The sequence below is a fragment of the Rhinolophus sinicus genome, linkage group LG06 (assembly GCF_036562045.2).
Source record: "Rhinolophus sinicus isolate RSC01 linkage group LG06, ASM3656204v1, whole genome shotgun sequence".
Lineage (NCBI taxonomy): Eukaryota > Metazoa > Chordata > Mammalia > Chiroptera > Rhinolophidae > Rhinolophus > Rhinolophus sinicus.
The window spans coordinates 165391731-165418394 of record NC_133756.1 but is presented as its reverse complement, the minus strand read 5'-3'; the positions used below and the strand labels follow the sequence as shown (position 1 = coordinate 165418394).

The 26664-nt window shown below is 60.8% G+C and overlaps 2 protein-coding genes across 2 annotated transcripts; both read right to left on the bottom strand.

Moving 5' to 3' along the window:
• Positions 1-1095: 1095 nt before the first annotated feature.
• IFITM10 (interferon induced transmembrane protein 10) lies at positions 1096-14768 on the bottom strand. Its single transcript, XM_074337101.1, has 7 exons — positions 14719-14768; positions 13321-13474; positions 13022-13113; positions 12844-12920; positions 10807-11306; positions 9463-9915; positions 1096-1732 (listed from the first exon to the last, which is right to left on the bottom strand). Exons 1-7 carry the CDS (start codon positions 14766-14768, stop codon positions 1583-1585), a joined length of 1476 nt encoding a protein of 491 aa, XP_074193202.1. The 3' UTR covers positions 1096-1582.
• A 232-nt stretch (positions 14769-15000) lies between these two features.
• CTSD (cathepsin D) lies at positions 15001-25027 on the bottom strand. The gene is made up of 9 exons (XM_019718567.2): positions 24852-25027; positions 22534-22693; positions 20697-20820; positions 20085-20203; positions 18577-18803; positions 16662-16784; positions 16172-16316; positions 15951-16049; positions 15001-15870 (listed from the first exon to the last, which is right to left on the bottom strand). Exons 1-9 carry the CDS (start codon positions 24917-24919, stop codon positions 15703-15705), a joined length of 1233 nt encoding a protein of 410 aa, XP_019574126.2. The 5' UTR covers positions 24920-25027; the 3' UTR covers positions 15001-15702.
• Positions 25028-26664: the final 1637 nt, after the last annotated feature.

Genomic DNA, 26664 nt, shown 5'->3' with positions numbered 1-26664 from the left:
TCATCCCTCTGGTTTCCCTGTCCCTCCTCCCCGTCCAGGCATAATGAGGCTCCTTGGACACCAAGGTGGGCCTAAGCTGACCTCATGAGCCACAGCCCCGTGTCCCTGGAGCCCTGGGCGCTGGAAGTGTGGACCCCCTCCCAAGGCCCCACAGCCTCTCCCCATCATGTTTGGGCCCTGACTCCTCCAGGGTTTCCTGCCCACCATGTCCCCTCCACGCTGGTCCTGAGGCACCAGACAGCACTGTCTCCAAAAGCCTCGGCCCAGGCCTCTCCTCTAGGCCTGGGCATGGGGGTGGGGGGGCGGCATTTGCAGCTGCCCTGTGGGCTCAAGTTCCCTCCCTGTCTGCACAGAACTTTCTCGGGTTTCCCAGACAAGCCAGGGCCCCTCACCACCAGGGCTTCCGCAAGCCCCTCAGCAGCGCCCTGGCTCCCCCTGCAGGGACCCGGGCTGAATCGTGTCACCTCCCTGAGGACACAGGAAACCCTGCCCATTTCCTGTCTCAACACTCATCAGATGTGTTTTCAGAGACAACTCTGTGCAGCATTGACCACCCAATAACGTTGACTTTGACCCGGGACCCAAAAATCTTCAGCTGACACCTGCTCTTCCCCTTGGTCAATCTTTGCAGCAACTCTGAGGGATGTGAAGGCCCTGTCCCCATTTCACAGAAGAGGAAACAGGGGAGGAAGCTGCCAGGTCCCAGGGTCCCCAGGTCTTCGGGGATTGGCTATGGCCCCCGTGTCACTGCCCGGAGCTCCCTTCTGGTTTTCATCCTCTAACTTGCAGCCCGGTGGGCAGCTGTGCTCATGCTGCACCCGCTCCCCTCCTGCCTCTCCAAGGAGGCTGCCTGATCCTCCCCGGGACTTGTTTTGGGGCACCCTCTGCCGAAACCCCCCTGGGTTCCCTATCTTGCCCAGCAGACAGAAGACCTCCTGGGTTAGGAGCGAACTTCCCCAGCTCAGCCAGGGTGCAGCACTGGGGCCCTGGCCCACCAGACAGTGACTGACTGGGGTCCCAGAGCCTCCAAATTCCCACCTCACCCCTACCCCACCTCCTATCCCTGCCTGCCCAGGAAGTAGACAGAGGCTGGGCCAGTGGGAACTGGGCAGGAATTTTATTGGAAATTCACAGATACAGGAGCATGGTCACAGCTTGGAGGAGGCTGGGTCCGGGAGGATGGAGGGAGTCCCCAGATGCCGGCAGCCCCTCATACTGGGAAGCTCCCACAGAAGCCCTTCTTGCTGTGTGTCAGGTCAGAGGGGTCCCAGGAGTCTGGGCAGGGGCACAGGAGGGCAGGGGGTGCAGCCACTGGGAGCCAGGGTGCAGCAGCCCAGGAAGAAACCACGACCCCAGAAGCAGGTGGAGGACCAGGGCGGGGGGCGGGGGCCGGCATGAAGCTCGCTGTGCCCTTACTATACGGAGCTTCTGATGGCCTCGCTGCTGGTTCACAGCTTCAGGTGGGCCCAGGGCAGACGCCTGCTCTGCCCCAACCATGGCATCCTGCGTCACGTCGCATCCGTTATGGAAATGAACACACTAGGGCTTTGTCTCCAGAGCCGGCAGGTGGGGCCGGCGGCCCTCAGTAGTCGGTGAGTGGGTACCGCAGGAAGATGAAGACCAGGATGATGCAGGAGGCGGCCAGGGCGGAGCTGGTGATGTTGAACAGCCGGGCCGTCTTGGCATCTTCCACCGCTCCATTCAGGTCATTGAGAAGCTTCTTGTCCCGAACCTGCAGCCACAGGAGGAGGTGAGTCAGGCAGCCGGCACCGGGGCTGGCAGGAGGGCGGAGCGCACGCTAGGGGGCAGCAGCGAGCCCACGGCAGCCCCGCTTCCGGACCGCCGGCCTGCGCTGCGCACGGAAGGAAGGCGCGGGGGCTCTGTGTCCCCAGCTGACCCTCAGACAGTCTATGAAATAAATGACATGCATTTACAGAGAGAGAAAAGGAAAAACGGTATATGGGCATATGTTAACATTGGGCCTCTGGGTGAAGGGCATACAGGAATTCTTTGTTTTTGCAAATTTTCAGTTGGCCTGAAATTATTTAAAATAAACCAGATTGTTAACAACACTGTTACTGTACACTTGAAAGTTGTTAAGAGAGTAGATCTCAAGTGTTCTCACCACCAAAAATAAAAGATAATTGTGTGAGGTGATGGTGGTGATTGCTAACCTTAATATGGAAGTTGTTTTGCAATGTACAGAGGGTGCCAAAAAAAGGCAGACACGTTTCAGGAAAGGAAAAACCTGTATTAAAAGTGTAATGCTCACCATATACCGATAACAAAAGATGCATACAAATCACGTCGGACTTCTGCAATGACGAGGGGCTCAAAGTGGTTCCCATCAGCGTCCAGACACTTCTGGTGACAGTGAACTACCGCTTGAGCACAGATAACATCTCTTAAAATGTGTACACATTTTTTTTGGCACCCCCAGTACATGTGTATCGAATCATCACATTGTATGTGTTACACTTACACTATGTTACATGCCTATCATGTCTCAGTAAAGCTGGCAAATAAATAAATAAATACTGAGGAAGTTGGTCTCAGAGACAGTAACACGATTGGATGACGGGCAGCACACGTGTGTCCTAAATTGTTGCCACGGAATTTAAAGCGAACTGGCATTCCCTGAGAATGGACGTCATGCACAGACAGGAGCAGTGGAGTCTGCAAGGTCCCGGGAGGGGGTTCTGAGGGGAGGGACTGGGTTGGAGCCCAGGGAGTCCCGGGGAACAGTGGACAGAGGGGACCTGAGGAGCACGGTACCCTCACCCGGGATAAGTCTGAGGACCCCCTCTCCTTCCACCAGGTTCAAAGAAGTGCAGGTGTGAGTGGCAAGGGAAACAAAGCTCAGAAGGAGGGAGGGAGGGAGACAGGAGAGAGGCGAGAAAGTGCTTGCCTTAGAATGGCAGTCAGGGGGCTGGGCTGGAGGGCTAGGGAGATGACTGCACTCCCTGACCGCCCACTGGGGAGACGGGTGCCTAATGTGGAGCGTACACAGGCGGGCAGAAGGCTGGGCATGTGCCTGGTGGATGGATTTCTGTGGGTGGAGGAACGGAGGAAGGAGCAAAGAGGGGAAAAGAAAGCAGATGAAGGTGGGGTGTAGGCAGTGAGGGAAGGCGTGCTGAAGGGAGGGAAGGGTTGGGTGACTCAGAAGATGGATTGCAGGTAATAGGAATGATGGACAGAGGACGAAAAGAATAGGCACCCAGCAATCAGGGAGGGGAGAGGGTGGGGAGAAGGTCTGCGCCCTCGAGGGACTTTCATTCCCATGATTTTGGAGAGAACTGGCATCGTCACTAAAGTTTATCTTCCTCTGTATCACCCACTTACTTAGGCCTCATTTAATATCTTTATTAAAATAAAGTTTTAGAATTTGCCACAGAAAGCACTATTGTATCTTTTGTTAGATTCCGTCTTAGTCTGTTTATTTGGGTTGTTATTATATTGTAATCATGCTTCAAACTACATTTCTAACTGGTTTTTGCTGGTGTATAAAAATTTACCTGACTTTTGTAGATTGATTTCATATCTGGCTGAACGAACGTGATAATTCACCAGGTTTTCTATGTCATAAACTATATCTACTGGGCATAAGAGTTCTATTTCTTCCTTCAAGTCCTTATTCCTGGTTCCGGAACCTCTTTGCCTCAGGGCTTTTGCAACTCCTGCCATCTTTCCCTGGAATTCCCCACAGGCACTTGTGGCCACTGCATGAGTTAATTCAGGCTGACACTCAAATACCATCTCATCACAGCGACCTTCCTCACCCAACCCACAAAGGAGCACCCCCACATCTCCCTGACCTTTTGTCCTTCAAAGCTGACATCACTCCAGGACACCACACTGTGAATTTTATTATCGACACCTCACCAGAATGTAAGCTGCTTACGGGCAGGGGCTGTGTATTGCATGTCACTTATCAGGCATTGGACAATTATTTGTTGCATGTGGAGTAAGTAAATGAGTAATGGAAGGGTGCTGGGAAGTCTCAATGAATTGATGACTCGGTGATTGAATCGTTAATGTGCTGAATGGATAGAATGGTTGTGCATGTGTAAGAAGAGGCAGGAAGAGGAAGAGGGAAGACAGTCATGACAATCAAAGTGAGGTAAGATGGATAATTATAAAGATGGAAGGCAAATTGATGGGCGGAGATGGGTGAAGAGAAGCAGGAGAGAAGAAAAGGAGATGAAAGGAATCCACGATAGGTGTGTGGGTCAACTAGAGAGAAAAAGATGGTGGCTGGATTGGGCAGGCAGGTGGGGGAATAGCTGAAGGAATGCGGTTGCATTGTGTGGATAGAGGGGTAAATAAAAAGCTAGAGAAATGTCAGTGGTGTATTAAGTGGGCAGAAGCAAGGTGAGAAGGTGGATGTATGGATGGAGGATGGATGGATGGATGGAGGATGGATGGATGGATGGATGGATGGATGGATGGATGGATGGAGGATGGATGGATGGATGGATGGATGGATGGATGGAGGATGGATGGATGGATGATTGGACTAATTAGTAGTGTTCATTGATAAGAAAAGTGGTGAAATAAAGAATAATGAATGGATATGGAGACAGATGGCATATGAAATAGACAGTTGGGGAAATGGGAAAGTTGAGAAGAGTCAATATGTGGATTAATAAAATACTGATGGATGGGTATTTAAAGTGAGTGAGGGCAGAAAGAAGGGCAGGAAGAGGAAGCAGGAGGTGGGAAGATGGTTAGAGAGACATGTAGCTAGGAAAAGGATGGATGTTTGAATGAAGTGATGGATACATGTATTGATGAATGGATGACTGAGCAAAATCATCCACAGGGCAGGTGAATGGGTAGAGGTGATGGGGGTAAGAATGGAGAAGAATGGATGTATGAAATAATGATAAAAATAATAATAAAATAAATGATTCTGGGTGTGGTACAGTGTTAATAGCATTACTTGGTATTAACGCAGTTAATCCTCTCAATAACACTTTGAGGTAGGTACATCCCATTTTTACAAGGAGGAAAATTAGGCGTAGATAGATGTAGTACTAACATAAGATCCCAGGACTGAAACCCGTGTGACCTACAGCCGCCATGAACAATTGAGTGTGTGGCTGTGTGATATACACAGAAAGACGTGGCCAGAGGGAGGGAGAAAAGATAGAAGAATGGATGAATAGAGAGTAGGTGGGTAGTTGGATGGATGAATCACTGTGGCAGAAATAAGTGGAAGAAGGGGAAAATGGGACAAAAGGAGGAAGGAGAGATGTATGAAAAGACCAGTGAGAGGGGTGGAAAGATGAACGGGTATGTGGATGATGTCTTGGTGTGTGGCTGGATGGTATTCCGGGATGAACTGAATGAGTACAGGGGATCAGGAGGGAGGGTGGGAGAAAAGGGAAGTGGATAGATGGATTGAAAGATAGGTGAAAGTGTGAATAGTTTCATAATAAAAAAATGAGTAACTGTGTGGGCAGGTGGGTGGATGGATGGATGAAATCAGTGGGGATGGATGGATGGATGGATGGATGGATGGATGGATGGACAGATGGACTACGGATGGATGGATGGACAAATGGACTATGGATGGATGGATGGATGGATGGACAAATGGACTATAGATGGATGGATGGCTGGATGGAGAGATGGACTATGGATGGATGGATGGATGGATGGATGGATGGATGGATGGATAGATGGACAGATGGACTATGGATGGATGGATCGATGGATGGACAAATCGACTATGGATGGATGGATGGATGGACAGATGGACTATGGATGGATGGATGGACAAATGGACTATGGATGGATGGATGGATGGATGGACAAATCGACTATGGATGGATGGATGGATGGATGGATGGATGGATGGATGGATGGATGGACAAATGGACTATGGATGGATGGATGGCTAGATGGACAGATGGACTATGGATGGATGGATGATGTCAATATTCTAAAGGGAATGGGCAAACGTGCGTATATGAACACCGACACAGTATCCTCCCTCCTCATGTTCTTTCTGACTGCCCTGTCCCTGGGAAGTCTCACAGCTTCCTGGGCTCTGATTGAGCAGCTGCCATATCCTCATTATGTCTCCTCTCCTGCCACTGTCCCTGCACATCGAGCCACATGGCCTCCTGCCTGGACTGCTGCACCGGGCCCCTCACTTCTCTGCCTACGGCTTCTTCCACACTGACTGCAGATCCTGTAGCTCTGATCACATCTTCCCTCGGTGTCTTCCACATCATGCAATGCAAGCCCCTCACCCGGTTGCCCCAATCCCTCACTGCATGGCTTCAGTTGGCCTTCCCAGGACTATCTTCTGCTCCCCACAGAGGATGGGGGCCTTTCTGTTCCCCCCAAGTCACCCCACCCTCATGTCTCAGTTTTTGTTTTTCCCATCTGGAACACGTGTCCCCTCATCCACCCTTCAAGGCCACGTGAAAATGCTGTCTCTCTCCTGAGGTGCCCGCACCTGCCCCCACCCTCAGCTCTAACTGGGAGTGAAGGATTCTTTTTCTGAACAAGCAGCTGTGCTGTGCACACATTCTGTCCACCCAGCCACTCATCCGACGTTCTCTGACCCCTATGGTCAGCCCTGCCTTGGGCACTGGTGACAACAGAGGAACGGGTCTGGTGGGGTGGACAGCCATGACTGGAGTGGGGTGTCTGTGATGGGAAGGGGGCTCAGCCAGAGGGAGTCGGGGGGGACTTTGCAGAAGAGGGACGTAACCTCACTGAAGCCCTGGGGCTGAGGGAGCTGCACGTTGACAACTGAGGTGTGCTCGTGCTTGGGTGCTTGGTGAGCCCAGGAAAGGGTTCAAGTGGGTCTTGAGGGACCTTGAATGCAAAGAGGAGGGGTCTGGTCCTCACCAGCTCACAACGGGGGCCAGTGGTCATTATGAGCGGCTCATGTAGACTGCACGAAAGGAGAACTGACGTTCTGCCTCTGCCTTGGCCGGAGAGCAGGCTAAGCAAAATACAGTCTGCGTGCTGCAGACCCAGCCTGCTTGGAACTGCACTGACTGGTATGGCTGGAGGGGCCGGATGGGTAGCTCGAAGGGTGGGAAAACACCTAGGGCAGGCGGCAGCAGTGCTGACTTCCCACCCACTGGATGCCAGCCTCTGGCCTGCTTACGTGAGTGTGGCTTTGCTTGATTTGTTTTGTCAATGATGAAAGGTTGGGCTCAAGTAGAACAGGATGGCATCTCAACAGCTCACTGCTCTTAAGGGACCACACTGGGAATCTAGCCAAGGCCGCCTGACCCCAAGACTGCCAGGTGCCCTTGGAAGTGCCCAGGGCTGGCTGCAAATGCTGTGGGTGCAGCAGGCCAGGAGACGTACAGCTGGATGGACAGATGGATGAATTCACAGGCACGGGAGCCCAGGCCAGCCAGCTCTGTCCCCTCTGTCCAGGACAAGGGCGGCTCACCTTGCACGCCCCCTTCCAGGTGAGCCCCAAGCCCGTCCGCCCTCGCTGCCCTCAAGGAAGCACACCAGCTTGGAGGCGTCCTGAGCTCCCTTCTACACTTCGGAAGCACGAACTCCTACCCACCCCTGCCCCAGCACAAATCCTGAACCGCTCAGAAGTCCATGACCTACCTACAACCCACACCAGATGGGCCCGCCCCGTGCCAGCCGGCTGCCCACAGCCAGGCCAAGCGGAGGAGGGGATGCTTCCGGACAGGAGCCTGTGCAGCCAGACCCATGTCCACAGGCCGCTGGCAGGGCACAGCAAGAGGGCATCAGGGGAAGCAGAGCCCCGCCAGCTGCCCGGCCACTGTACCCTTTGCTCGGCACTGGGACTGTGGAGCCAGAGCTGACGTTCGCCTGCGAGTCTCCACCGTCAGCTCTCGGGGACCCCTTCCCCTTGCTGGCTCTGCGGCACACACACACACACACACTCATGCACATGTACATACAAACACACACCACTCACACACATACATGCATGCTTATGCAACACACACCCACACATGCAACTACACAAATACACACACACTCATGCACACACATAATACATTCATATGTGCACACACACATGCACACTCCCAAATATATGCACACTTGTGCACTCACACATTCATGCATGCAGTTATAGACATGCACACTTAGGCTTACACCACTCACGCACACATGCAATTATGCACACTCACACCTGTACTCGGGCACCTGCATACACGCGCATGCACAGACGTGGGCGTACACACGTGTACACTGGCATGCTCACCCCTATATGCACCTGCACACTCACGCGCATACAATACACTCACAGGCGCGCACACACGCTCACACCTATATGTGTGTACACACTTTATGCACACATGCACATTCACACAGCACAGTGCGCATGTACTGGCGCCCAGGGCTCAGTGCACACGCCTGAGCACAGGGCTGAGTGGCAGGAGGTGATGGAGAAGCTCACTGAGTCAGGAGGAAGGGGGACAGCCAGGGGGTCGGGCGTGTTCGCCCCCATGTTCCACCCCATCTCACCCCCGCTGCCCCCCCCTTGGCCAGGCAGCTGCAATCAGTGAAATGTGCCTGGCCCTGGGCACTCAAATCTGGGAAAGGTGACGATCTGGCCAGACATGAGCCAAGAACTTCCGGAATGACCGGGAGGTGGGGTGGTAAGGAGACCCCTCTTCCTGCTGGTTGGGCTCCAAAAGCCCAGGGCTGTTCTGTCCTCACACATCTGCACGGGTCTCTCAACCCCAAATGTGAGCACTCACAGCCTCGGTCCTGCAATCTTAGTCTCTACTTTGTCCTGGGCGGATGGGGTCCTGTCTGCGTGGTGCCTGCTCTGCTCCTGGCCAGCTCCTCTCACAGTGGCAAGGGGCTTCTGGAAGCCGTACCCACTCAGGGTGTGGGCCCAGGGGTGTATGGGACATGCTCACGGCTCTCTCCCCTGGCTCCTGGCCACCCGGGATTGACTGCCTGGAAACCGTGTGTAAGAGGGGATGCTGAGGGCAGTGACGGGTGACCAGTGCTCCCGTCTGCATGGCCTCCCTCTGAGTGCCTGCCCAGCAAGGGGCCCGGACAAGGTTTCCAGTGGGCCCTGACTTCCCCCCGCTCCTGTCGGCAGGGAAAGGACTCCAGGACCCCTGCCTCTCTGTGCCGGCACCCTCCATCGTATGTCTATGGGTGGAGCAGTGTCCAGGTCTAATTCCCACATCCTCCCCGAGAGGACAGGACACCGAGCCTCGCGTCCCCATCCCGTGGGCCATGCAAAGAACCTCAGCCTGAGGACCTCGAGCCCTGTCGAGACACCCTGGAAGCCTCCTGGCTCAGGACAGAGAGGGCAGTGCAGAGCTTGCCAGCACCCCTCTGGCCCTCAGTGTCTTTCTATCCCTCAGCCCCCCTCGCTGTCCCTGCCACACCCATGGCTTCTCTGAGAGGGAGGGCGGAGTGGTGCAGCCAGGGACCGCCGTGTGCCCGCCCGCCCCGCCGGCCGCCCCGCCGGCCGCTCACTTTGAGGGAGTAGGCCAGAGCGATGAAACCCAGGCAGCAGAAGTTGAGGTAGACAAAGTTGAAGATGGACCATAGGTAGTAGTCGTTCACCTCGCTGGTGTCTGGGTAGACCTCGATGACCGTCGTGGGGTTCGTCATCGTCTTCTTCTCCGCGAGGTGCTTGCAGGCCTGGGGGGCGCCAGCGGTCCGCACGCTGTCCGTCTTGCCGCTCTTGGACTCCATGGGGAACAGAGTGGGCGCCATGGGGGGCGAGGCCGAGGGCTCAGGGGCCGGGACCGCCGGCGCCTGCAGGGCAGGGGGCTTGGACACACAGGCGAAGCAGCCTTTGGGTGAACCTGCCGGGGGCCTGGGAATCCAGAAGGCCCCGTCCAGGGGCACTCGGACTTCCTGGGTGCCGTCCGTGGTGCTGGCCGGAGCTCCCAGCGGGGCTGGGCACTGGCCAGGGCCCTGGGGCTGGAGGGAGGGAAGCAGAAGAATGAACTGGGTCCTTCCGACCCTGTGGCACCCCACAGCATCTCCCCTGCAGCTCATAAGCAGCCCCAAAGGAGATGGAACTCCCCGCAGAGGCAGCCAGCTGCCGGCCTGCCACCTGCCTCCCCCACCCTCCCCAGCTACTGCCATGCGAAAGCCCTTCACAGCAGCCTTGGCACAAACATTGGGGGCTTTTCATCGCGTTGCCATCTGCGTACAAACATTCACCCATTGACACACAACAGCAACACCCCCCCACACCCAACGAGGCCCCAACTGACTGACGCTGTTGCAATAAACAGAGCAGCCAGCACCCCAAATAGCCCAGCACGCACACACAGGGCAGCAGACCCACAGTAACACTGCTTCAGCCACTCTACGGCAGAGCCACCAGAGCTGTCTGGAGCACCTGCAGCCTGACACCCGCTGACACACGGGACACAAACGCCAGCGCCACCACCACCACCAGCTCTCCAGACCTCAGGCACACCCCCCATACTCAGAAATGCCGCCAGGTAAACAACTCTGCACTGTGACACGCAGCGCAGACACACAACGACACAGGCTGACACGATCGCCAAAGGATGAGCACGGCGGCTGCGGAGGCTCCAAACTCGCGCGCGAAGCCCCCGCCCCCAACCCTGGCCCAAAGCGGCGCCCAGGACCCCAAGCGCGCGCACCGGGCACTCGCCGGGAGCCACCCACCCCGTGCCAGAAACAGACGCACAATGACACTCTGTTAAACGAACACTTCTCTAACTAGTCACCAAGGACCCCGCACCCTGCGCCACCCCATGGGGTCTGCGGCCGAGGCCCCGCGGCCCCAGCCTGGCCCAGTCTGCCGCAACCCCCGGACGGCGCGCCCTCACCTACGGGCGACTCTTGGGCTGGCGGGCCTGCGCTCCGACCGCGCGTCCTTCCACCGTCCCGCGGGCCGCTGTCTGTCCGGCGGCTCCGCGTCCCAGCGGCCCAAGCTCGGTGCGGGGAGCACGCGGGGCAGCGGGCGGGGAGGGCGCAGGGCTGGCGGCGTTGCCTCCCCCGGTGCCTGCGCTCCCTCCGCAGCGCCAGCCCGGCCGCGCGGCTGCAGCCCAAGCCTGACTCACGGCGGCGGGCGCAGCCACCTCCCCGCCTCCTCCCGCCGGCAGGGTGGGGGCCGTGGCGCCCGCCGGAAGCCTGACCCTCGGGGGCTGCAGAGCTTGCCAGGGATGGTATCCTCCAGCGCCGGACTCGGTACCCACGCCACCCGTCTCCCCAGATCCTGGTCCACTCCCTGACTCCTCCCTCTGGATGAGCCCCCAGCCCCTGTCCGAGCTGGTCCCCGAGCTGGGCCCTCCCCGCTGTGTCCCCAGGGAGCCCTTCCTCCTGTCCCGTACCTTATCTCCAACTGTGCCCTCTCACAGGCCCATGTCCTTCTTGAGTCTCTGACCCCTGGCAGGCCCCAGGCCCCCAACTGCAGTCCCTCTCTGGGCAGGTGGTATCTCCCCGGCACCCCCCGAGTGTCTCTATCTCACCATCGTGTCCCCAACCCAGCCCCTGAGGCCACCCTCACAGCACCAGCTTCCTGAACCCACCAAGGCCAGGCCTGAGCTGAGCCTCCGTGGCCCCCACGTGGCCCCGGCCTTTCTGAGCCCACCCCTGTCCCAGCTCTTGACCTTCCTTTCCCCAAATCTGACCCCCACACACCTGGCCTGGAGCCCCGAACCCCACCCTTGCTAATCCAGTTCCCTCACAAAGTCCAGCCTCGAAGCCGACGACTTCTCACCAGTTGGCACCCTTGCCTATGAGACCAATGTCCTTCTCCAAGCCCTGAAGACACTTGTCTCCTTCGAGCTCAGTCCCCTCACTGACCACACCTCTCTGCGAGACTGGCCTGTCCCATTTGTGCTCCCCAGTCACTTTCCCTAGCCAGTGCCTGCCCTCACAGCCTGGGTATCTCTGTGCATCCCACCATGCTCAGTCTGTCACTTGTCCCCAGCTGACCTCCCTTTCCTGCAGAAGTCCCAAGGATCCCTTCCATCATGGGAAAACCCAGCCCGCTCTGCCTCCCTTCGACCCCCGTGCCCCACTTCATCACAAAGGTGCCCTCTGAGCTGGGTGCTCTTCCCCCATCCACAGGCCCCCACAGAGCCCAGTTCCTCCAAAGCCCCCGACCCCCAAAGATGCCTTGAAATCTGACAGCGGCGGTTTCCCTCCCATCTCCCTCCAAGCCCCTGTCCGCCCAGAGGCCCTGAGCTTTCCTCCCATGAAACCCCTCCTCCACTGACCCTCTCAACCTGCCTCCCCTTCTCTCCATGACCCTTGTCCCCTCCAGCTCCTCCCTGCCTCTGCCCTGTCCTCTCTGAACCCTCTTCTCTCCTTGAACCCCTATCCTGGGACAGGTCCCGCGCCAACTCTAAGCCCCTCCCCTTCCCAGCCCAGCCCCACACCCACCCTGGCACAGCCTCATCCACAGCTTGTCAGGAGCCCTCAGTACAATCGGCCTTAAATGATGTTGATAAACACTGCGAGTGGGAGGGCTTCCCAAGCACAAGCCCCACCCCCCATGCTGGCCACACCCTCCACAGAGCCCAGGCCCTGGACCCATAGAGAGGGGATGGCACCTGCCTGTCCGCTGGGGAACCAGGGTTCAATTCTCCCTCACCCAACACCCACTGCCCCCTTCCCAAGGGCCTCGCTTGGGGGCACCTAGACCCCCACCCCTGGGCTGAGCCTGACCTGAGGTGCCTGCCCGGCCTGCGTGTGGCCTGTGTGCCCTACCACTGGGTCTCCTGGTGTCTAAGCTGGACTTTCCAGGGCTGCTCTGGGCAGGGGGGCCGCGGGGCTGGCCAACGGGGTCTGGTCGGGTCCAGCTGCTCATCAGGCAGCGGGTGAGGGGCACTTGTCACTGAATGGAGTCAGGCCTTCCCTCACAGACCACCGTGAGGCTGCCTCTCTCCAAGGCCCCCAGTGTCCACCTCAGGAGGGGCACGAGCTCCCCATCTTCCGCCCTGAGTGGGTGAGGAAAGGCGCTGGACCTGGGCAAGCTCCTGAGAGCTCAGCCTGAGGCTGGGGCCATGGGACATGGGGCCAGAAACCCCACCACTCCCACCCTTGCCCAGGGCCTGCCGGGCTGGTGCAGCGCAGGGCTGAGCCAGCCAGGACCAGAGCCAGCGCTGCACTGGGCTCCTCCAGGCTCCCAGCCTGTCCGCAGTGAGGAGTGCCCTGTCATTACCCACCTTTCAGTGACCGATGGGAAGTTCAGAGTGGGGTCAGGGAGGCTGGGCGTGAGCCCAGGGCGGCCAGAGGGCTGGGCTCTGCACAGAGCATTAATGCCCTGATGCCCAGATTGGGGGCTGGGGGCTCAGCCTGCATTAACCCACACAGCCTCCAGGGTCTGGCTGTGCTCACCTCCACGTTCCAGAGCAGGGGTGGGAGCTGCCCTCTGGGGGACCTGAGGCTCCCAGCTGAGAGGGTCACAGTGCACACACGGGGAGCAGAGCAGGGGCTGTGGGGGGCATCTCGGGGCGTGCGGCCTGAGCCATACCAGCCTGGTTGGGGGAGCCTGATGGAACACAGAGTGGAGACAGAGCCTGGGGCAGCCGACAGGCCAGAAGGGGAAGGAGCTGCTTCCGTCCGGCCTCATTGTACAAAGGCCATGATGACACCGTCTCCCCAGAAACCCTGCCAGGCTCTGCCCACTCCCTGCTTCCACTCCAGGTGCGAGAACAGAACATGCTGGGCACGTGTTTACGAGCCTCCTTGCAATCCTGGTTGAATGCTTTTTGGGTTTTTTTTTAGTTTTTTATTGGGGAATATTGGGGAACAGTGTGTTTCTCCAGGGCCCATCAGCTCCAAGTTGTTGTCCTTCAATCTAGTTGCGGAAGGCGCAGCTCAGCTCCAAGTCCAGTCACCATTTTCAATCTTTAGTTGCAGGGGGCACAGCCCACCATCCCATACGGGAATTGAACCCGCAACCTTGTTGAGAGCTCGCGCTCTAACCAACTGAGCCATCTGGCCGCCCCTTGGGCAGCTCAGCGGCAGCTCGTTGTCTTCAATCTAGTTGTGGAGGGCGCAGCTCACTGGCCCATGTCAGAATCGAACCCACAACCTTATTGTGAAGAGCTCGCACTCTAACCAATTGAGCCATCCGGCTGTCCCTGGATGAATGTTCTTTACAGCAGACACCTGCTAAGGCTCAGTTCCCAGGTGTCGACCCCTCAGACGCCAGGCCAGGCCAATGGCAGCCACAGCCCTGCAGGCTGAAAAGGCACCAGGGGTTACAAATGTCACGTTTGCCAAACCCCTGCCCCTGCTGGGGGTGGACTCCAAGGGAGAGTCCAGAGAGTCCTGCCCCCACCACCTGGTGCTCACGAACGATCCGTCCTTCAAAACCTTCTGGCTGAACAGCTGCACCTGGGCAGATAGATGCTCCTGCTCACAACCCCCAACGGAGGCCAGACCATGGGGTGGGGAGGTGGTCACTGTGGCCTGAGGGGTTTGTAACTCGGATTCCGGAGCCCTGTGACCCCCAGGACGCAGGCAGGCCTGCTCCAGCACGGCTTGGCTTACACACACACACAGGCCACTTCCGGAGCGGGCAGGAGCTGGCAACAGGAAGCCCAGACAAGAGGCAGGCTGCCAACTCACCCCCAGCCCTGCACAGGCTCCCTTGCTAGGCCCACGTGGGGTGCGCAGGGGAACTGGGGAGGGAGCACTGGAGCCCTGGGCTGGCATCTCCTCCAAGGACAGGGACATTCTCCAGGGAGCGTGGCAGCCACTTGAAGACGTCTCAGTGCAGGCACTCACCAGAACCCCTGTGCCGGGCCCCACCCTGCAGCCTCCGGCCCAAGCCACATCCCGCTGGTCACTGCTCCAGGCCAAGGTACAAGCTAGCCCTCAGCAGCCACCAGGCCAGGCAGCAAGCTAAAGCCCCCAGAGTTCCAGTCACAGGGTGCCTCCAAAGCCCCCTCCAGCCGCACGCTGGAAAGCCAGCCTCCCAGGCCAGCATCGCACCAGCTCCTTCCCCACATCTGGATTTAGAACCCCTCCCCCCACCACCCTGCACTGGGCACAAAACACACCAACAGAGAAAGAAGTACCAACAACTTTATTTCCATGTCAACTTTGGCTCCCGCCGCTCCAGAGGGGGCAGGCGCCAAGAAGGCCGGTGCTAGCCCCCCTTTCCTCCCGCCCCACTGGGCCCAGCCAATGCATTTCTGGATGGGGTCAAGCCCCAGGATGACCCCACAGGCTTCACAAGACTGGCTTTTGTCCCCTCCCACCCCTTCCGGCCCCCTCCTAGCTGGGACAGACAAATGGACGGGTAGGGGGGCAGTGCCCAGCTCCAGGCCCCAAGCTGGGCAGAGGAACCAAAAGAAGAGTCTGGTCAGAGCGGGGACTCAGCCAGACGTCCTGCCTGGGCAGCCAGGCCCCCCAGGGCTCAGGCTGGGGCAGCAACTACAGGGGGTGGGGGCGGGGGTCCTGGGACGCACAACTGACCAGCTGCCAAGTCAAGCTGGGTCTTCCAAGTTAGTGAAAGAGCTCTGAGCCCTGATGAGCCTACTGGTTGGCCCGGGGGCCCCACCCCTCCATCAGACACACAGACAGACAGACAGGCGGCACTCTGAAACCAGGGAGGGAAACACCATAGAACAAAACAGCGGGCCACGAGGCCAGCGGCCTCCAGAGAGCCAGGCTGTGCGTGCGAGTGTGAGCGTGCGAGTGTGAGTGTGTATGGTGGGGACAGCCCGGATGGCGGGGACACTCCTTCCTCTGCCAGTGGGTAGCCCGCTACAGCTTAGTGGCCTCTGCCAGGCCCACGCGGTTCTCGTCGCGGTCGAACACGGTGTAATAGCGGCCGATGAAGACGTCGCCCAGGATCCAGAGCGGCCCGCCAGGCGGGGGTATGTCCATGCCCATGAAGCCGCTCAGGCAGATGGCCTTCCCGCCTTGTGACACCTGGGACAGCCGGAGCGTCACGGGCCTGCCAGCACTGCCCATGGCCAGCTCCGCCCTCACCCGGCCCGACACCCCCTCACCTTGAGCGTGTAGTCCTCTGCACTCAGCTTGTAGTCTTTGCCCCCCAGCTTCAGGACGACCTCGGGCAGGCTGGACACCTTCTCACAGGGGATCATGTACTGGAGGAGAGAGGAGACAGCAGTTCTGGGGGGCAGCCTGGGTACCCCTCCGCTTCCCTTCCCCCTGGTCAGTTTGGGGGCAGCAGCCTTGGCACCCCGCCCCCGCCCACACGGCCGCTCACCTCTCCCTGGATCAGCGGCACGGCCCCAATGGCTTTCTGTAGCTCGCGCACCTCTTCCACGGGGCCCACGATGAGGGAGGTGCCCGTGTCCACGATGGCCTCACAGCCCGCCTTGCACAAGGTCAGGCTGTTGCCCACGTCTACCCTGCAGGGGAGGTGGCTATGAGCTGCCAGGGCCACCGGGACCCCACCGTGCCCCCCACAGCCCCGACAGGACGCTTCCTCCTCTTCTTTCTCAGGACTCGGGCACGAGCAGCGTCAGGCGCCAGGGGGGGTTTCATAGCCACCCGCGTAGCCGTGTGGAGCAGAGGGCAGCCCTGGGAGCTGGCAAGAGGCACTTAGGGCCGGTGGGGCATAGGGACCAGGCCCATCCCATCGCCACCACCCCTCTGACCCGCCCGGGGGCCATGGGCCGGTCGCTGCCCCGAGGGCCTGCTGACTGGACACTGGGGAAGAGCCCCCACCGCAGCCCCCACAGCCCAGTACTCACTGATCCATGTGGACCTGCCAGTAAGCCTTGCGGGTGACATTCAGGTAGGTGAGGGAGCCTTTGTAGTACCTGGAGTCGGTGCCACCCAGCATCAGCTCACCCCCCGGCTGCGCGTTAGGGTCCCTGGCAGGAGAGGAAGGGGGGTCAAGCCCCTGCCCACTGCATGCCCAGCCTGAGGGTTGGGTGGGACAGGTGCAGGCTGGGGGACAGGAGGTCTCAGGCAAGGGCTTGGTTGGGCAGTGTGGGAGGGCCTGCCAGAGCAGGGGCCTTCCTGGGCCCAGGCAGGGAAGGATCTAGAAGGGACACAAGAAAGAATGGAACTTCCTTCTCCCCCAGGGTGGGGCTCCAATCCCACATCCTGGGTAGACTGCAGGCCAAGCCCCATGCCCAGCGGTAGAGACCCTGCGTGTGCTTCAGGGGCTCCTGGCCCACCAGCTGAGGGCAGCAGGGCCAGGTGGGTGGGCAGATGGGTAAGGGCATGCTACTGAGTTCCAGGAGGAAAACCCTGTCAGCCGGGAAGAAAAACCAAGGCGGGCTTCCAGGAGGAGGTGCTGGGCAACCCTGAGAGTTGAGCCAGCTTGTTCCTGCCCCCGGGACCTTTGCACTTACTGCTTCTATGCCCAAAGCCCCCTGTGACTTGCTCCCTCTTCAGATCTCCACTTTTCCGCTCAGCCTGCGCTGGTGGCCTCCTCTCCCCAACTCTAGTCTCTTACCTACAGTGATTTTTGAGCCTAGCATGGTCTTCCTGGCAGGTCTCTGCTCTCACCAACACCAGGCGACCCCTGTCCTACCACCATCGTGGCCTCCACCCCTCTTCCACTTCACCTCCCACGCAGAAACCACATCACGCCTCCAGTCCCCCTCATCCTGTCCCGCCAAACCCACTGCGAGCCCACTCCCCTTCACTCCCTCACCCCTACCTTCACTTCCCACCTGAGCCCATCACCGGCCAGTCAGCTGTCCATCCCCAAGCCCTGGCCTGGCAACCTCCTAGGTCCTCCTCACCTCATCTGCCCCCAAGGTCAGACAGGGAAACGACCCTGCCCAGTTCACCTGGGAACCAGGATCCAGAGGAGGGGCTCACCCAGCTGCTGCTGAGTATTCACCACTGACCACACAAGGGGCAGAGGCCAAGCCGAGAACAAGGGCTGAGCAAGTGGGGGCCTGTGGGCTGGAATTCCGCCAGAAGTAGGGGTCAGACCCTGAGTGACAAGTGGGCCCTGGAGGGCGTGCGGGGTGCAGTGACCAGCAGGCTGCCTGGCTCGCCCCTGCCCACACCCCACCCCTCAGCACTCCCGCATCACGGTCCTAAGACTCTGAGGTTGGAGGAGTGAGGCCTTCCCAAGGTCACCCGGCCATGGGTCACCTGACTACTATTTGTGTGCCTTGCACCTGCTGGGAAGCTGCTCTGGCACGGGGACCAGGCCCACGGTCTTCCCAAGCAGCATCACCCCGCGCCTGCCTTTCCTGTTCAACACCCAGCTCTCCAGACCCAACCGGGCCCCTCCCTGGGAAGCTCTGGCCCCTTCGCCTCCAGAGCGCCTGCCACAGATCAGGGCTCATGCCTGTGTCCTCTGAGCTGTCAGCAACCCAGGGACCCCATCTGCCCATCACCACACCCGGCTCTGGTTCTCGCAGGAGCGAGGCCCACTGACAACGACGCTGGAACCACGGCCCGAACACCTCCCCCAGGGAGACCCTGGCAACACACAACCTTCTCTGGGGGCTGCTGGCTCCTCTGTGAAAGGGCAGCCATACCTGCCCCCAGCCAGAGGGCAGAGGTCAGGGGCTGGGGCCAGTGCCTGGAGGGTGGGCATGGGGTGGCCGCAGCCCAATCCCTCTCCCTGCATTTTGGCTCAGTGGGGCTGGGAGGAGGGTCCCCGGGGTGGGGGAGCGGGGGGCCCTCCCCGCCTGCCTGTTCAGGTAGAAGGAGAAGATGTTCTTGTCCACCAGCTTCTGTTGCATCAAGTTATCGAACACGGGCAGCACGTTGTTGACCGAGATGCGGGGGTAGGCCATGCCCAGGATGCCGTCGAACTTGGCTGCGATGAAGGTGATGCCCGGCTGCTTGGTGGCCTCCCCGAACACCTGCCTCTCCACCTTGACGCCACCCAGGCCCGACAGAGCTGAATTACAGGGCACCTGCGGGACGCGGGGGGGGGGGCGCAGGGGGGTCAGTGGGCCACGTGGACTGCCAAGCCCGACCCCTGGGCCCCAGGCGGGATGTGCCCCCCAGCCCTGCGTGGGGGAGGCATGGCCACAAAACCCAGCTCAGTCTGTCTATCATCTCGCACACGGGACTCAAGACGGGCAGGGGGATGGGAGAAAGGGCTGAAGAAAGGGGGACGGGGTTGTGGGGTCTGCACTGTGTCAGGGCGACTCTAACAAGAGATGGAAAGAGCAGAGAGCGGCCCCTGGTCAGGCCAGCCCTCCCCCCACACCCATCTCATCAGGAACAGCTCCTACCTTTGGGCGCAGGCCCCAGACACTGGGACCCCATGACCCAACCCCTACGCAGACTTGGGCCACACCGCCCCCCCCCCACCTCAGCCAAGGCTGCAGAGAGCAGGATGTGGGAGAGAAACAGCTGTGTGGGTGACAGCGTGTGGGGTGACACTTTAGGGGGATGTGTTGGGCAACATCCTGTTTCAGGACCAGAGAGACCCAGGAGGGCACCTGGCAAGGAACCGAAGTACCACGGGAAGGTCCCCAACGGTCGGTCCTCAGACCAGCAGCACAGGTGCCAGCCACTGCAGGGGGCTGCCTGAGCCCACCCACCATCCAGACAAGGGACACCTCAGCAGGAGCTGGCCACTGGGCCCCTGGCCTTGCAGAAAGCTCTGCTGCCTCCCTGTCCCACCAAAGTTGGGAGGGGCCTGTCTTCCTCTTTGCCCCTCATCCCCCCAGAGCTCCAGCCCCGAGGCAGCTCCACGCCGACACAGAGGCAGTGGGCAGAACCAGCAAGGGCCCGCTGACACCTCCTTGGGGGGGAGCCTGTCCTGTCCTGGGTCGCAAAGACCCTCTAGTGCAAGCAGGGCCCCAGACAGCCACCCCTGGCTCTTCCCCTCTCCTTCCCGGTGTCCTCTGTCGGCGCCCCAGAGGGATTCCTGCTCCCCAGCTGCAGGCCCCGTCCAGGCCTGGCCTCAAACCCCCAGCAGCACCTCCACCCAACCCATCAGAGTGAAACCATCCTCCCGCATCAGCAGCTCTCCACCCACCCCACGTTCCCCTCCCAACCCCGGGCCGTCCAGCTCTGCGCCCCGGCCTTCCTCTGTTCTGTCACCACCAAGCACGCGGGCTCTTTCTCAGCTCCCCGCCTTCGCGCTGGCCGTCTAGAACAAGCAGCCCCTCCAGGGAGCTGGCCAAGACCCCTGCCCTGGCGTGGCCCTCTGCCCTGTCACACATGGAGCCCGGGGCACTCACCGACACGGTGTCCTGGCTCAGGTATCCTGAGAGGCTGCCCGAGCCATAGTGGATGTCAAAGGACGTGCCGTTCTTCACGTACGTGCTGGACTTGCCGCTGTTGTACTTGTGGTGAATCCCTGCACCACCAGGGAGCCCATCAGCCTGCGCCCCGGCGCGGCCTCCGACCTCCGACCTCCCACCCCCAGCCACTGAGCACCCTCCCAGGCCCCAGGGCCCAGGACAGCGGGCTGCTACTCCCAGCCTTGGTCTCCGCCCAGCAGGCAGTCGGCCATGGCTTGCCCCATGCTTGGCCCAGCTGGATGGGAAACAAGGCCAGCAGGAACAGGTTCACCCAGAACGCGGGTGCCCTGAAGCTGGGCCTGCCCGGGGTGGCCAAGAGCTGGGAACCGCCCGTTGCCCGAGCTGCCAAGGCAGGGCCACTGCAGGTCTGTGGCTGCTCTCCTCCCTGGTGGCCATCCCACAGCCACAGCCCAGGGCTGGACGAGGCCCCCAGGGCCCGTGGGGAGAGTGCACGTGCGTGTGGGGTGGACAAAAGCTGTGCGCCCCACCCAGGGCCCCCCAGCCCACGGGACAGGGGTGCCTGGGCATGACAGACGCGGTGTGGCTTACAGCAGGCAATGTCCAGCAGCTTGCAGTGGATTGAGGGGACCCACAGGTTGGAGGAGCCGGTGTCAAAGACGACAGTGAAGCACTGCGGGGGGGTCCCGATGCCGATCTCCCCGTAGTACTGGGCCTGGGGGAGCAGGGTCCATCAGGGCCAGGGAAGGCCCCCCCTCACTGGGCCCGAGTGAAGTCCCCTGGCTGCACTGGGAGCCAGGCCTCAGATGGTCAGGGGCAGAGCCCCCAAGACCTGCCACTGCGCAGACGCCCCAGGCACAGCCCCAGCCCTGCCTGACCAGGTGAGAGTAGGGAAGATGAAACCAGTGGTCCAGCTGGAGGCAGGATAGGCGCTGCCTGCTATCTCAGCTCTGAGCAAGGAGGGCCTCTGTGGTGCAGGGGTGCAGGGCCCTGGGGAGGGGAGAGGCTGCCTCCCCAGGCCGGGGGCCACCTCAGGGTCTGACTCTGGGGCCTCACTTCCTACCCTGCTCCTGCCCCAGGGGCCAAGGCTGGAGGGCTCCCAGGGAGAGTGGTCTGGGCAGCTGAGGGGAGAAGGGGCCTCAATTCCCCACCTGTACACACGGGGGGCACGGGCAGTCTGGGGGTGCTCAAGTGAGCATGCGGAGGGCATGTGCCCTTCTTAGCCTCAAATGGAAGTCCCACCCTTGGCAGGCTGGGCACATTCTTGAACTTGGGGCCATTAGGGCCCTGCCTGCCTTCCTGGGCACCCACTTCCCTGGGGAGGGAGCCTGGGACACTGGTCACCACAGGATTCTAGCAGCCATACCCCCGGGACATCTCTCTCTGGCCACTTGGCTCCAGGGAGCGCCAGTAGCAGCCGACTCATGACCCAACAGAAGTGTCTAGAGTTGGGAGGGATGACTCAGCAAATGGCCGTGTGTGTGTGTGTGTGTGTGTGTGTGTGTGTGTGTGTGTGTGTGTGAGAAAATCAGAAACTGGTCAGTTGGCCCTGGTCACATGCCCGTAAGACTCCAGCTTCCTGGCACAGCCAGGACTCCAGCCAGGCAGGACAGAGGGCACAGCCACCTGTCTCGACCCTAGATGGACCAGAGGCTGGATGGCAGCAAGAGGCTGCCTGCCTAAGACTCGGGGGCAGGGAACACAGAGAGGATGTCCCCAGAGCTGGGAGTGGGCAAACCCAGCCCCAGCTTGCCATGTGGCTTCTAGAATGTTCCACCTCTGATTCTATTTCCTACTCAAGCAGCAGTCACACACACAGACTGCGTCACAGGTTGCCCAGGCCTTCTAGCAGGATGGGGAGGGACACGAGCTCTAAGGCAGTTAGTTACACCCCAGCAGGCAGGCTCAGATACCCAATCTCTAGGACCCCCTGGGACCCCACCCTGCAGCCTCTCGGGGCAGCCTGCATCTGATTCTGGGCTCCTCCACGCCCAGCCCAACTGGCGGCCCTGGGCCCAGCTCCTTTATCTGTAGAGGGTGACGCTGTCCCCACTCCCACAGGCTGACCTCGAGGACGAGACACCTGCCGAGTTCTGAGCTGACGGCCAGTGACGCAGGGGGAGATGTCACGAAGTGCCAAGGCCGCCCCAACCACCCTCTCAACCCTCTGGGCACAGGAGAGCCCAGAGCTGTGCAAGCCCCACAGCAGATAAGACTCCTCAACCTGGCAGGGGGTGTGGCCGAGTGGAAGCTCCTCCCCCCACAGGACCGTGAAGGGCTCAAAAGTGCTGGTTGCTGAGAACAATGGAATTTTTCACCAAAATACGTGCCAGCTCACCCGGAACTTGTCTTAAAGGCCAGCTCCCATTTAATGCAGTGCTGCGGTCAGCCTGGCCCCCACTCCAAGCTGACACCCCCCTACACTCACGTCCATGTAGTTCTTGAGCATCTCGGGGATGGGACCTCCAGTCACAGCAGGAACCACCTGGGCATATTTCGAAATGGGGCCCTTGGCGATCAGATCTTCCACGGGGCCCCCCACCTCCGACATGGTCCGGCGGATGGACTTGAACTTGTGCAGTGGGATTCTGTAAAGAGGGGTCAGGGCGCCTTAGGGCAGGGCTCACCTCCTGGACACTCCGCTCCCACATCCCAGCAGAGATAGAGGAGGAGGGTACCTGCTCCTCCTCCTCCTGGGCCACCAGGGGCTCTGACAGAGCCCCCTGTCACCTGTCCCCACTCTGGTCTCTTCTGTGATGAAGCTGTAGCCCCAACAGTGGGGTCCATTAGGTGATGGTGGTCACCTGTCACCCTGCCTGAAGACCTCTGAGCCATGCCATTCACCTGGCCTGGCCCTCTGGCCGCATCTGCTCTCCACCCAGACCTTATGCTGACAAGGTCCCCACCTCCCCTGCCTGACCTCCCTGGGGTGGCCACCTCCTGGCATCGGATGGGACTTCAATGGACCCCACTTCTCAGAGGACCCCGCTCTGAGACGTCCTCCTTGACTCCCCTCAGTCACCCTATTTCCTTCCATTGCCCTCGCCCCACACTGCACTGACCTCACCAGGAGGGCAAGGATGCATGAACCTGGAGGGCCGGGCTCTGTGCTCCCAGCCTGCCTTCTGCCCACCACGCATGCCCCACGGCAGCCTGCTGGGAGCACCCTCACAAGGCCCCTGTACCCCGTGCACATACCCAGCTGGGGTGGCCTTGGCAGTCTGCCCGCAGGAGGGCACATGGGGTTGAGGTCAGGTGTCCTGCTTCTGTTGTGCACTAGGCTCTGCCATCAAGGAGCAGCAACAGGGGTCCCTCCGCTCCCCTCCCCCGGAACCCCGCTCCCCTGTGTCTGAGCGTGCTCCCTGCTCCCATGGTCCAGGAGGCGGGATGAGAGAGCACACCTGAGCAAAGTGAACCACTTGGATGAAATGTCTTCCCAGCCTGGGGATTTGGGAGTTCAAGGTCACAGCTGGCTAGTCCTGATATGCCAAGGGCAGGCTCCAGGAAGATGGGACTTGCCTAAGAGGAGGCTGGAAGAGCCTGAGGTTCTTGCCTAGGGTGGGGATGGGTGACATACCCTCGAGTAATCAAGGAAACAGTGGCCATCAATCCCATAGGACCTGGGCAGGTGTGAGGGGCTTTGGTTCACCTGCCCCGCCCAAGAGCCCTAGGCTCCCACCCCCACTGCTCTCCATCCCTGAGGGGAGGGCTGTGGGTGGGTTTGTGGCAGGCTCAGGCCTGCAGCTGCTCCCCCACAACTGTTTCAATTGGGGATACTCACCACCAAGTCGCAGCCCCAGAGAAGCCCACGCAGGCTCAGCCCACTTGGCCCCCCGCCAGCTCCCCAGCCCTTATGACCTCACCCACCTGCCCACAGCAGGGGTGGAAGAATGCAGGCCAAGGCCTGATACAAAGGCCCGGGGAAGAGTAGGGGCAGGAGCAGAAAAGGGTCCCCACAGCACCTCTCCCCTGCTGGAAGGGCAGGCAGCCTTGCAAGGGTGGGAGAGTGGGGGCTGAGGGGTCACTCCTCAGCCTGGCTGGCACGGCTCTGGTCCAGGCCTGGCAGTCGGTGACCTCACCTGGCACAGGTACAGGCCCCTAGGCCTGAGGAAGGCACGGTCCTCACTGGGGCAGAGCCCAGGCCCAGGGTGAGACGCCCCCTTCTCCTGGAGCTAGCGGGGTCACTCCCCCAGGCCCTCTCCTTAGGCTAACTCCCTCCTATCTCTTGGGCCTCCTAGCGTGGTCCCGAGGGTCTCTCAGCCCATGGCCTGTGGTGAAGATCCCACGGGACAAACCAGGCGAGGGCAAGCCCAGTTTACAGCTGGCAAAGGGGGGTCCAAGTGGGAAAATGACTCGGCCAGCTTCAGGGGCCTCCAAGGCCCACACCTGGGTCTCCCGACTTCTAGACACAAACCCACCTGCCCCGGGGAGGCTGGGTTAGCCCGGAGTCACAGCCACCCTCCCTCCTTACCCCACAAGGAGGTAGGGAGGCGGTCGCCGGCGGGCGGGGGGCCTGAGCGAACGAGCCCTGCGCTTGCAGAGCTCCCCGGCCCCGCCCGAGGGTGGGTAGTGCCGGAGGCCGCGCGGGGCACCACCGAGGGATTCCAGCTCGGGGTGGGAGGGCAGGGGGCGCACGGAGGTCACCTGAGGAGCACGGGGGGCACGCGCAGCGCACGGGGGGTGAGGGGCGCACGGAGGTCACAGGGGGCACTCCGATCACCAGCGTCCCGGGCCCGCGGAACTCACCTGACCAGCGCGGCGGCGGACGCCGCCAGCAGGCCGAGGGCGAGCAGCAGCAGGCTGGGAGGCTGCATGGCGGCGGCGGCCGGGTCGGAGCAGATCGCCCGGGAGGTCGCGCGCTTATACCTGGGATGACGGCGCAGTCGGGCCGGGTCAGCTGACAGGCTTGTTTGCACCCGGGCCGGTCACGTGGGCCGCGGCCGGCGTGCGTGGGGGCGAGGCCTGGGCGGGGCGATCCCCGCCTGGCCTGTTGGAGACACGCCCCGCTCGGGCCTGCGTTCGGCTTCTCGGGGTGCGCGCACCGCCTTGCCCGCGCAGGCACGCGCCCCCGACCCCGAGAATTGCTGGGATCCGGCGTGGGCTTCACATGTCTCGGTCGGGCGCGGGCTGCCACGTGCCGGCGCCGAAGGGTCTCAGGCCCGGCCGCTTCCCCCGTCCCCACCCCCCTCCCGACCCCTCTAGGTAGGCAAGCACCCGCCCCAGGCAGGCAGGCTTGCACAGACCAGGCCCCACAGCGCCCCCTTCCTCGCAGGGCAGCTCTACTGCTCCCCCAGTTGCTCCTGGTCTTGCCCCTCGTCCCTCGCCAAGGAAATCTCCAGGTCCTTGTCTGGAAGCTCCAGCCACCTGTATCCTTCTTCTCCAAGGGTCTGCAACCTCCCCGCCCCCGCCCTCACTCTCCACCTCCCCAGAGCAGCACCGGGCCTGAGCCCGACTTCCTCTGGGACCCCTCAACCCTCCCACCCGCACAGTGGACTGTCCCCTCTAGGTCCCAAATCAAAGGCTTCTGGGCAGTGAGATCAAATAAGGAACCAGGTCTCCCAGTTCCAGCCACTCGGGAGGGCCTGGGGGTGGGAATCCTTCCTCCCTCCAGTGCTCAGCCCTACTGAGGCCTCAGTGACCCCTGCCCTCCAGGGCCTCCCCATCCATTCCTTCCTGCCCCACTTGGGGTCAAGAGCAGAGTTATGCTGTCTGAGGAGAGGGCCATCTTCATCCCCTGTCCCCAATCCCAGCCAGAGGAGGGGCAGGGCCTAACCGTAAGCAGGAAAGGCATTTGGGCAGGCCATCTTAAGGAAGGTCCGTGTCAAGAAGAAAATTAAGTGGGGCACGTGCTAGAAAGTGACTGCTCTTACAGAGGCACTTAGGAGGCAGGCAGGCTCCCCGGAGGGTGTGTGCAGGAGAGGCAGTGTGGACAGCTCGGGGTCCAGAGGCAGCTGGTTGAGTCTGGCCGGTTGTGTGTGCCAGGGCTGGTGCGAGCCAGGCTGAGATCCTTGGACCTTCCCTTGAGGACAGTGGCTGAGAAGGGACCCTCTGGTGGCCCAGAGGGTGGAGCGGCCCCATCCCCCTGCAGAGACCCCCTGCAGAGACCCCCTGCCAGTCCACTTAGCACAGAGCAGAGACCTTCTCTTTGTGTTGTCCCCACGATTTCTCTGGCACCCAGAGCAGTTCTCAGGACATGGGTGCTCAACAGGGACAAACAGATGCTCGGGGTCGCAGAGGTTCTGTCCCCCAGGCTCAGGGGTCCCTCCCTGGTGGGCAGCTCCACAGGACTTGCCTGCAGAGGCTGGGACCCCGGCTGGGACCCCGGCCTGGCCTCTCCCTCCCAGCTCTCTGCAGAGCCTGTGCTCCCTTTGCATGCAGCTGCTCTGGCCTGAGCCCCGTGTTCCCCAAGAAACCCTGTGGCTTCGGAAGGTACCTCGGGGGTCTCTGCCCTTTCACAGGCCAAAGGCCCCCATCAGAGTCCACCCATGGTGTGGTCAGTGTGAAGGTCCCAGAGGGCCCTGTCCCCAGCACCCTGCCAAAGGTGGGCAGGCCCAGGAAG